We start from the raw sequence: 11,969 nt of genomic DNA, 5'->3' as shown, positions 1-11,969 counted from the left end.
TTGGATTTTGATAAATTTGGTAAGGTTAAACTAGTGAGTGAATGGACTTTCGGGTTTTGTGACTTTTGTCGGATTTTGAGACGTGGTCCCAGGGGTCAGGTTTGAGCCGATTTCGGATTTTTGGCAATGATTTAGTACTTTTCTTGTGAAATTGATCCGTTTAGCCTATATTGATTGTATTGTACTGCTTGTGGCTAAATTCGGGATATTTGGAGATCGACTTGAGAGGCAAAGGCATTTCGAAGTAGAGACTTGCTCGGTTTGAGGTAAGTAACGCTTTCAAACTTGGTTCAGAGGGTTCGAAACCCCGAATTATGTATTCTGTGATTGGTATTGAGGTGACGCACTTGCCAAGTGACGGGCGTGCACCGTGAGAATTATGGCCTGATTGATTCCATGGCACTGTATAGTGACTCTATCTTGTTGATATCCGTATTTTTATCATGTGATAAATTAATTGAGTTGTCAATCATGCTAGATATCATGTTTAGGCTTTATGCCGGTACTGATGGGACCCCTAGTGGCCGTTTCTTGTTGTCATCTCAGTGATTTCATTGATATTATGTACTCAGTTATGTTCATACATTTCATATCATATCTCAGTCTCAGTTGTTATTTATTGATACATCACATCATTGTTTCGGGCTAGTTTTCATGATATTGTGATCCCGTGAGTGAGATTGTAGAGATTGATGATTGAATGAGGCTGAGAGCCTGATTATGAGTGACAGTTATGGGATCGGGCTGCACGCTGTAGCGGTTATACGAATTTTATGATAGCGCTTGGGCTATAGGAGCCCCTCCGGAGTCTGTACACACCCCAGTGAGCGCGATTGATATTATTGAGGGATGGATCTTCCCTGGACATGGATCTTGTCCGAAGTACTTGATACCTGGAGATGGATCTTCTCCACAAGGTTGGATTGGCCTTCCTCGGTATTGGGTGACTTATAGTCAGTGATGTATATGTTCTGGGATGGATCTTCCCTGGGTTGTATGAGCTATATACAGTACCGAGTGGTTGAGCATTCTAGAGTGTGAGCACATAAGACTGACAACATGGTGCATCACATACAGCATGTGCATTGGCATGTACAGATAGCAGAGTTATGTTCATTACATTGTTCGGATCTGCTTCACTTTGCTGTTTTGAGTTGCCTATTTAATTTGAATGCATGCCTACGCTTCTGTATAGTTATTTCTATTTTATCTGTACCGGTTAAGTTTGTCACTACCTTTCAGTCCAAAGTTTAGACTTGTTACTTACTGAGTTGGATGTACTCACGTTACGCCTTGCACCTCGTGTGCAGATCCAGGCGTTTCTGGTCACGACGGCAGTTGCTGATTGAAGCTTCAGAGTTCAGAGACTACCAAGGTAGCTGCACGGCGTTCGCAGGTCTTGACTCTCCTTCTTTATCACTAGTTGTATTTTTAGTTTATTTCTCTAGACACTGTAGTGGAATGTATTCTGATTTAGACGCTCATGTACTCTGTGACACCCTGATTTTGGGATGGATTGTATCGTATTTTGGATATTTTTGCTTTCAAAAAGGCTTTCCTTAATTATTAATTTACTTCCGTATGTTCAAAGATTTTACTGTGTTGACATGTTGAGTTGTGGCTTGCCTAGTTCCACGATAGGTGCCATCACGACGATTAGATTGTGGGTCGTGACAGTTTCTTTCTCACCTTTGTCTTCCACTTGGGGGACAAAACCCAAAAGGTGTCCCCCTTTTTCTTCTCCTTTATTTATTCTTCTATTATTATTTTTCTTCCGCGTTTTATTCAATTTTGTTCAAAATCTCTTCATATTCACATTGCTTTATTTTTACACAGTTAAAATATAATATTAAGCACAAAGTAATATAATTAATATTCGAAAGACGATTAAAAGTATTATAATGTGAGGCAATAGTGGTTACTGAACATCAATGGTAAAGTCCAAGAAGTGGTTTTACAATGATATATATGTTATACACATATTATATATAGATTATTCATATAGTATTATATATTTGTCATCTATTTTTAGTTATTAAAGCAGTGAGAGGCTATTTGGAGTAGTTCTTTTTTGTTAAAAACCAAATTAGAGTTTAGAGTTGAAAAAATGACATTGTATAGTTGCTCTCAAAATAATAGCCGAAAATATTTATGTTTTTATATATTCTTTTGTATATATATACATTTTGTAAGTTATATACTAAAACATAAAAATTTTATACAGTTGTACAACTATCAGAGATAAATGGCAAAAAATGATATTTGCCCATTAGAGTTAGTCCAGACGAAGGAAAAAATGGGCCGAAAAGCTAAAGGTTCATTGAGCACCATTTCTGTTTAGAAGCACATTTGGATCTTAATGGCATTCATACTTCCACTATACATATTAAATTACACACAGATTATTATTGCTTTATTTTAAAAGATTCATATTAAACCAAGTATTCTCCACGGCATTGGCACATTTATGTGGTAAAAGTAACACTACATAAGTACATATAGATTACAATTCAACTGGGAATGTGGATTAAAAAATGAAGTCATAGAAAAAGTTACAAAAAGCCATGTCTATAGAAGACAAACTCAGTAGCAGAGAGGTAATGGATTTTCATGGTCCTCTATGGGATAATGAAATCAATTTTGTGGTAAGAGCAAGCACAATTTTGGGCACCAATATCTTGTGCAACACAAGGAGGTGTAACATTTCCATCTTTGTACCATTTTTTCCTTTGTTGCAGTAAATCATTGATGAAACTGTCCAAGATATCTCTAGTTATACCCGGCATAACAATAACATGTGCCATATCTCTCACACAAGAAAGCTGCCAACGACGAACAAATTCATGGTCACGAGGTCTCTCGAGGACAACTATGATACTAAGCTCATTGAGCATGACACTGATACCTGCTTGTTGAAGACGATCTTTTAAGTACTTAGCATTGTCAAGGCATCTCTTAACGTCCTTTTGAAGCCCAATTTGACCTTTAGCACTTAAACTATACCACAAGAAGATTGGAGCTAAGCCATTTCTGCTTCCAGAAATTGTGGCATCTACTGAAGCAATGTACTCAACTTTTCTTGAGAGGTTGTTAATGTAACTTTTCCTTGTTATTTGAATTCCACAAGGCATTGGACATCCCAAGAACTTGTGACCAGAAATTGTGACGCTTCCAATTGGTTTCTTGAATGAAATCATCTATTGTAAAATACAATCGCAAATGTTAGAGATAATTTTATCTTAAGCTATATATAATACTCGAATATATTAAGATGTAAGTAACAAAAACGAACTTACATTTTTAATAAAAGGGATAATAAGTCCATTGAGTGCTGCATCACAGTGAATGTAAAATTGATCATATGTATAACCACAATCTTTAAGTGTTTGAAGAATAATATCAAGATCATCAACAGCTCCTTTGAAGGTAGTACCTATAGTAAAAATTATAATCATTAACCAAAATATATATGATAAATTATCCTCAAACTCTCTAGCCAAAAATGAACAAGATTAAAGGGATGATAATAGAATATTTACCAATTGTAACATTAATTATTGCTGGTTTGCCCTTGTTTTGAAGTAATTTTGCTTTCAAATCTGAATAATCCATTTCTCCATGTACAGATGTGTTAATCATTTCAAAATCCATTCTGTACATCATTGCAGCTTTGGCGACCGAATAATGAGAGTCTTTTGATGCATATAATATCCCAGTTGGAAGTAATTCTCTCCTGCAAAAATAAAGTTAAAAATTAGATTTAGTAATAAAAATAAAACTTCTATTTTAATTGCTCTCGTAAAATTAGTGATATCAATTATTAATATTTTAAAATTTTACTCATATATTTCAACATTGACTTTCTGACCCCAAATTTCTTTAGCTTTGTTAGATGAGAAACAACTAGCTAAGAGTACTTTTTTTTTTACAAAAGTAAATAACTTCTTTCATTGAAATAGAATTTATAACCTTGGGTGGCTGATTAGGTGCTTAATTATATTTTGCATAAAGCTAGAGTGGTTGAAGAAAGTGTTTTGGGCTCACGCAATCAAACATAAAAAAATTAGGATATATAAAACTTTCTCAAAATATTTGGCTAGTCTATTTCCAAAATTCTTTTTCTTTTCAAAATAGGAAAACTAATTGATAGAGGAAATTAAACTAGTAAAAATTGGTGCATACCCCACCAAAATGCCATGGAGATTTCCTTCGGTGCCGCCATTTGTAACATAACCCCAATATTGATCTTTTTCAATTTCCCACAAGTCTGCAAACCAATTCAAAACAGCCACTTCGAAATCTTTTGAATGGAAATCCACAGTGTTTTGAAGAAAGGGATCACCACAATTATTCAAGTGGAATTGCAAAAGTGGGGCTAAGCTAGCGTAGTGCTCATAGAATATATTCACTGGATAACCTGAAAAATATTATAATCGAATAAGATTTCAACAACTCAATATTTAAAAATTCTCAAAAATAAATAAAGAAGTTATCCTTTTTTAAATAAATAATTTGTCTAGTCCTTATATTCATCGGAGGACAACTGTACCCTTGCTTGTAAACATGCATTTTATAAAGGACAGTTAATCAAATTCATTTAAATAATGGTAATCTTGACTGAGTTAGCCTGTTTTGATAGCTCTAATTTGAAAATTTTGAAAAGTATATGCCTTAAATTCTATGTTCAAGTACTCCAATTCAATTATTTCCTAAAAGAAATTGCCAACCGTCATAGTGGAACGAGTAATAGACCGTCTTGCATGTCAATTTTGTCTAACACATAGTAATATTTTATATAGTATCAAGGAACTTTAGATGGGGAGGCTGGGCACAGGGGTAGAGTTAGATGAGCAGAATTAGGGTTCATTGCCAAAAAATAACATCGTATATGCAATGCCCTTTCTTCATTATAAATTGTCTTAGTAAAAATTCTACCTTTGCAATTGATTGGACAATAATAAAAAGAAATACAAATTACCAATATGATGGGGAGGTTGGGCATGACCATAGCTAAAGGGGCAGAAGGGGTTCATATCGAAAAATCAAACCATATATGTTATTTTTTTTTTTAATATGTATATATATTAGAAATTGACCCGCTTAGTGAAAATTTTGCATGTATATGCAAGAATATTATGTATTCTAAAGAATAAAAGACGACTTACCTATATGATAGTTGATACGTTGGGAAAGTGTGTCAATATAATTCATCAAAATACAGTCGAGACTTGGTCCATCATTTCTGGACCCTGGCTCTGTAACTGCAACATTCAAATTCTTCCTTGGTGTTGTTGGTGTTGCCACCTTTAGTCTTTTCATTTCTCCAAAATCTCCATTTGCTATTAAACCTCTGGGAGTTACAACCGATGGCTCAAAATCCTTTGAAGTATCACACAAGAGAAACCATATTAATTTTCAAAAACATGAACATAATTGTTTTTTTGATGATTTAGAAGGTATTAATAGACCTAAAAAAAACCATGCAAACAACTAAAAATGATAAGAAAAAGAATGTTCTGTGTTTGTGTGTGTGTTTCTGTTTTTTTGGTTTCCTTTGTCTTCAAGACAAGATATTAGAAACCATGCAGAAAGATGAAGCAAGAAAACAAGAATAGGATTAATTAAACTCAAGTCCTCAGCTAAACCAAAAAGAAAAAAATGAAGATAAAGTTTCTTTTGGGTATTAATGAAAAATGATAATAATTCAATTCCATAATCTGTACACTACCCATGAGTTATATTTTCGTTTCATAAATAACAAAAATAAAAAAAAATAAAAAAAAAATCCGAATAATTATTTTTTTGGCGAAGTAATGGAGGTTGTAATGATAAGAAGAAATTGAATGAAATATTAGAATACCTTCTCAAATGATAAGCTTCCCATTCTTGGAGAGCTAAAGGTATTTTGAGTTCTTTTTTGTTAGCTTGGAATGGAAACTAAGTGTGATAGAATTATGTATAATATCCTTGGGATTATATAGGTCTAAAACATCGTGGGTTTGGGCACCAACCACAATTTACTTTTTTATTTTTATTTTTTTTCCTTTACCTTTACTCTTTTCTTCTTTTATCATCACCTTTTCCCCTTGGTTTCCTTTCTTTCCCACGTTAACAAGTCTTTGAGTACTATTGGCAAAAAGTCCCCTTACTTATTTTGGTGTGTGGCCAGTTTTTTGACCTCGTGTGACAAAAGACTTGTTAGACTTTGCTAGCCATTCTCTACCAAATTAATTGGTAGGTGAGAAAGTAAATCCAAAATAAGTGTATTATTCATGCACAAGTGGTGGTGTCTAAACTCGAGTTTGTAAATGTTTCATTATTTTTTTTTAAGCATTATCACCAACCGCTAATGTCATTTTTGTACGTTCTTAGCATACGATTAGTTTTTGATTTGATGTACTACAACTACTTCTTAGCTAATTTTTACTCCACAATATAACTTCAAACCATTTTTTACCCCCAAACTGTGGGAAGGCTTATTTAACTTATAACATTGAGCGGATGTAGAGTCAGAATTTGAAATTTATGGGTTCAGGATTAAAGTTCTTGTAGTTAATTAGTTATAACTTAATAATTTGTACATATTCAATGAATTTCTTAAGACAAATATATAATTTGGACAAAAGCTACTGGATTCAACTGAACCCGTAGTTAAAAGGCTGGCTCCGCCCCGGAGTCATTGAGTATGTAAAATATACTTTTTACACTATTAGGGTGTTTAAACTTGTTATAGCCGGTATTTCTATCGTATTTCCATGTTACTAATCTCGTGGACAATTGTAATTGTCTTTAGGGATAAAGATTCTTTTTACACTATCAAAAGTTAAACACTTGTGAGAAAATAGTTTCTCTATAATTTAGGAAAGTGACCCACTTCTTGTCATGAGCTTTCCCCTATATAAAGAAGGTGAGTCGAACCTTACACCAAACACACACACACTATATATTCTAACTTGTTGGAAATGAGGGGCGTGAATAGTAAATAGAGGAAATCAAGAGGATCCACATGAAATATTTTGATTTGACGTAAAAATGTACGACGAGATTTCGTCACTCTTTGTAACTTTTCGCCGATATTTACTTTTTGATCTTGGTCAGGCAGTAAATAAAGTATACAGAATGACACTGTACGTTGAGCTAGGACAAGGATTGTGCATACAATGAAATCCAAAAAGAAAAAACAAAGAAATTTTGATGTAATTTTGAATAACTAGATGAATATAATAATAATAATAATAATAATAATAATAATAATTTACCTTTTCTCTTATAAAAAACGTGCGTTAGGCCACAAGGGCATAGCTAGAATTTAGGTTACGGGAATGAAATATATACAAATTAATAATTTTAAATTTAATAACTCAAAAAGATTAGAAATCAACCCCTTAAACTTTAAATTTTGGTTCCGATTTACGTAAGGGAACAAGTTATTCACTGCCAAATAGTTTGACAAAATAGTTCTCTTCTAAAACATACTATTTTTTTTTTCCACCATTATTGTTGCATAAACCTTTTGAGAGTAACATAATGCTTTTATTGATCATGGAAAAGATCAAGATGAATAAAAGGTACTCAAGACGAAGTAAAATTGTAAAGTGAGGAAATAGAATGAAATTAATTGCACTGTCTTAAATCAAGTCAAACCAATTAGGTACTTTCAAAAAAAAACAATTAAACAAGAAAGTAGTAAAAAAAAAATTCTGCCTCTTTTATACAGAAGAGCTTTTGACATGCATTTAGCCAGCTGTGTAATTAGTTGCCTGACATGAATAATTTCATTTATTTTATTTGTTTGATCAGTATCTTCAAGAATATTTGAATAATATTATAGAAGGAAGATTTCAATGGTTTTGTTATTTGTATGACGGAATTTGGGAGGTGGAGAAAATATATACCTTTAAAAGCTTAATTTAATATCTTTACAAATTTTTAGAGTGAAAGTTGAAAATCAGCCTTAGCTCACATTATTTTCCTTTTGAGAAGGTGTAGGTGGACTATCCAATTCTAGGTAAAAGTTGTTCACTCTTAACTATATTTTAACAGTATGGTTGTTAATTGTTATTAGTGACCAGTGAAGTACTACTGACAATGCAAAAGCAAGTGCGCTTACATATTACACCTAACACAAATATTACTACTACTTAACGGTTATGGTGGAGTGATAACTGATAAGTATTCTTTTATTCTTAACCTACGTTTTAGGGTTCGAGTCTTGAGTATGAAGTCGCCTTTAATTTATTAAAGAGCATTTTACCCCGATATAGAATTTCTTGGCGCGAGTTCGAATTTAATCAAACCACTGTGGCTAATTCAGATACCGAAAATCGAGTGAAAAAAATATTACCATGGTGTTATAATTGTTGCCTAATGTGGGACATATATATCTGCCAAAAATTCGAATTTGATTTGTTTTATCTTATTTACCATTAAGTCGTAAAACTAAGAAGTATGTACGTGCTTGCAAAAGTTGGTATGTCGATCAGAACTCAATAAGTTAATTATAACTTAATTAGCAGCAAGCCATTTTGACTTGGTTATATCTTAACTCATGTTCAACACGGTAAACTCAATATATATAAAAGAAACATTTCACAATTAATCTCATATATACCTAACAAAACCCATGTATAAAATAAATACTATATCTCAAATTGTCATTTGAACTACTCAATATATTACTCATATCACTAATATTGGTTAGGAGTGCATGTCTGCATGAAGTGAGACTACAACATTATTCATGGATTTTTTAACAAAATAATTTTTTTTTTAAAAAGAAAAAAAGGTGTTTGCAAACATAAGTGGGGTTCATCCACAATTCTAGCTATCTTTGATAGTAGACTTCAACTTGCAGGCTGATCCAAAACTATAAGGTTTAACAATAATACTTAAGGTGCAATGGTATACTTCTTCATCCTTAATCAAAGATCTCAAATTCAAGATTTGAGTATGAAATTGATAGAACATTTTACCCTCTAATGTAGAATTTTTGGGGGCCTAGTACGAACATCAGACATTAGATGAGAAACCAAAAAATATATATAAACTCTGAAATAATGAAACGAGATGGCAATAGGTAGTTAATCAACTCAATAACCAATAACGTTACCGGTGTTATCTTCGCCACAACTACTGATTCAACCCTCGCAACCTTGAAAAAAAAATGAAAAGAGAAAAAAAAAATTAAAACCTTACAACATTCTCACATGATCACTTTAAAGTGGCTTCAAACTACATTTAGGGCCGTTTGACCATAAAAAAAAATCATTTTTTTCGATTTTTTTTTTTTTTGGAATTAGTGTTTGGCCATGAGAATTTTAAATTTCAGTTGAAGTTGAATTCGAAATTTTTCGAAAATTTAAAAAACTCCAAAAAGTTATTTTTCAAAATTTTCACTTCAAATCACTCACTAAAATTTAGAAACAACTCCAAATTGTACTCATATCCAAACACAGCTCTAATTTTCAAATATCATTTTTACTTGATTTTCTTTTTATTTTTTTCGGAACTTCACAATTCTTATGTCCAAATGCTCACTTACGACATGCTCGAGGAGATCAGAGGCGGATCTAGGATTTCTGGAATATGGGTGCACCACGAAGGAAAAGGAGATAAAAGGAAGTATTCCGTGGGAAATGATCTCTGTTCCTCTAGGTAAATAACTCAACACTTAACCAAGTGCACCATTTGGCCTCTTTAGAGCATGGGTGTCAGCGGACAATATTAGATCAATTTTAGAAATTATGTACATAAAATATCTAGTTTAGCGGAGAGACAATGGGTTCACTTGCCCATAAAATGGGCTATAAATCCGGCACCCCTGGAGGAGATTAGGACGATGTTAATTTAATTTCAAAATTTCTCAATTATTTGAACAAAAAATTATTATTCCAACTTAACATTTTTAAGCAAGATTTAATATCCTAAAATGACAAGAAGAAGGTAATAAAAAGATATTCTACCCAAGTCACTCTTTTTCCCCTAAAATATTACACGTTTCAGAAATCCTTTTAACACATTTAACATGAAAAGTAATGGTTCGATTAAACAATCTGGAATCCACATGCCACTGTTCAAATTGTACTAATATTTTAGCCATTAAACCCTTCGCTTCTATTCCAAAAATGTAGGTGGTGACATAACATCTACCTACTAAAAACCCTTCAATTGTATTTCTAGAATTTTTATTTTACCAATAAGGGCTATATATATATATATATATATATATATATATATATATATATATATATATATGATAAAGTAATAAAGATTCTTTCATATTTAATCAAAGATTTTTGGTGTAAGCCTTCCTACGAAATTGACTTTAGAAGGGAGCGCTTTACTTTTCTTGTAATGTGAGATCTTTCGAACCAACTCAAATTTATAGCCTGTTTGGGCAAATTTTTTTTTTTTGGCCAAAAGTATTTTTTTCTAAAAAATTGAGGTGTTTGGCCATACGTTTAGAAGGAAAAAAGTTATTTTGAGGAGAAACAAAAACAGTTATTGAGAAGCAGAAAAAAGTAGCTTCTCCCTGAAAGCACATTTGAGAAAAATACACTTAGAAACAGTTTTTAAAAGCTTGACCAAACACTAATTACTGCTCAAAAGTACTTTTCAAATTAATTAGCCAAATACAAACTGCTTATCACCAAAAATACTTTTGTATACGGTCGAAATCGGGCATGTCAGATTTCGTAGGCACGAGGAGCTGCCTCGAGAGTAAGCTCATAATAGACCAGGCTCGAGCTCAATGGCAGAGTATGGAGCATGAAGATCGAAGTGCTCGCTGAAGAATCGAGACCGAGCATGACCGACTTCGAGTAAGGCATAATAACGGAATGGCGAAATATTAGCAACCGACCGAAGATCTCGGCGAAAATCCCGGAATAGATCGAATCAAGTGGTTATTGACGCTAATCATGGGATCCGTTTCCGTTATTAGAATTGTACCTTATTTAGGATTCCTCTACTATATAGAGAGGGACCCTATTCATTTGTAAGGGGCATTGATTCACTGGTAAAGATATTAAAAAGCGTTGCTCTCTATTTTATTTACTATCCATTACTGTTCATTATTGTTTATCTTTCGCTCTTTAATGTTCTTCTTACCCAACCTCGAGACCATCTCGAATCGAGGTCGAAAGCGCTGCTAGAGCACTGGTTTGATTTATTTTACTATTCAGATTATTTATTCGATTCCTCATTTGTCAATTGGTACCGGATAAAATCATGTATCCTTAAAACTACTAAATAAATTTAATTGTTACTCGAATTTTAGGGTAAACAGTTTAGCGCCCACCGTGGAGATAAGGATAATAGTGATTGTTCAGTACTGATTCTCGTAAAATACACTATTTTACGCTTGTTCTTGTTGAGTGCCTTTGCTTTCCGGTTAAAACATGTCAGACTCACAAAGCGCATCCATGCACGGTAACAACGACCTCGGATTCCATGATGAAAACGAAAATGTGATCGCTCCAGGAATCGAGGTGCCACAGGCTAATCTCGGGGCAGCACCGGTTGCCAGCCCAATCGATGTCAGTTCGCACGTTGCTCTAAATGCGGACCTAGGCGCAGATCTCGATGGGAGTGTACGCAGAGAAGGCCGATCTAGTGGCCAAGGAATACAGGGCAGAGGAGACGAAGGAGTCAGTCTCTAATTGATATTCGAGATGCTTCAGGCTCAGCAAGCCGTTATTGCTCAGTTACAAAATCAACATAGAGCTCTGAATAGGGTCGAGCCAGAAATTACTTGCCATACCGAGCCAGTACCGGAAAGGTCGAATGGTAGCGAATCGGAGACTAATCCTGCTGTAACAAAAATGCTTGAGGAGCTCACCAAAAGAATTGAATCAGGAGAGAATAGAATCGAAGCCAACGATAAAAAAATGGAGACATACAACTCTCGAGTTGATCAGATACCAGGGGCACCACCAATCTTGAGAAGAATGGATTGGAAGAAGTTTGTA

At 33.6% G+C, this 11,969-nt stretch overlaps 1 protein-coding gene across 1 annotated transcript; it reads right to left on the bottom strand.

The window, feature by feature from the left end:
- Nucleotides 1-2,402: 2,402 nt before the first annotated feature.
- LOC104095303 (histidine decarboxylase-like) lies at nucleotides 2,403-5,969 on the bottom strand. Its single transcript, XM_009601403.4, has 6 exons — nucleotides 5,861-5,969; nucleotides 5,166-5,379; nucleotides 4,183-4,417; nucleotides 3,540-3,733; nucleotides 3,297-3,433; nucleotides 2,403-3,197 (listed from the first exon to the last, which is right to left on the bottom strand). The coding sequence occupies exons 1-6, from the start codon at nucleotides 5,882-5,884 to the stop codon at nucleotides 2,619-2,621; spliced, it is 1,383 nt and encodes a 460-aa protein (XP_009599698.1). The 5' UTR covers nucleotides 5,885-5,969; the 3' UTR covers nucleotides 2,403-2,618.
- Between the last annotated feature and the right edge of the window lie 6,000 nt (nucleotides 5,970-11,969).

This window comes from Nicotiana tomentosiformis, chromosome 12 (assembly GCF_000390325.3).
Source record: "Nicotiana tomentosiformis chromosome 12, ASM39032v3, whole genome shotgun sequence".
NCBI lineage: Eukaryota > Viridiplantae > Streptophyta > Magnoliopsida > Solanales > Solanaceae > Nicotiana > Nicotiana tomentosiformis.
Note: the sequence above shows the minus strand (reverse complement) of the source record. Positions and strands in the feature narration are given on the sequence as shown.

Excerpts from the sequence above, each read along its gene's own strand:
- LOC104095303 (XM_009601403.4), bottom strand. The coding sequence starts at position 5,884 with ATGGGAAGCTTATCATTTGAGAAG. Across the intron at positions 5,380-5,860 it reads GAAGCTTATCATTTGAGAAG|GATTTTGAGCCATCGGTTGT; the intron begins GTATTCTAATAT and ends GATACTTCAAAG. Across the intron at positions 3,734-4,182 it reads CTCCATGGCATTTTGGTGGG|GAGAGAATTACTTCCAACTG; the intron begins GTATGCACCAAT and ends TTATTTTTGCAG.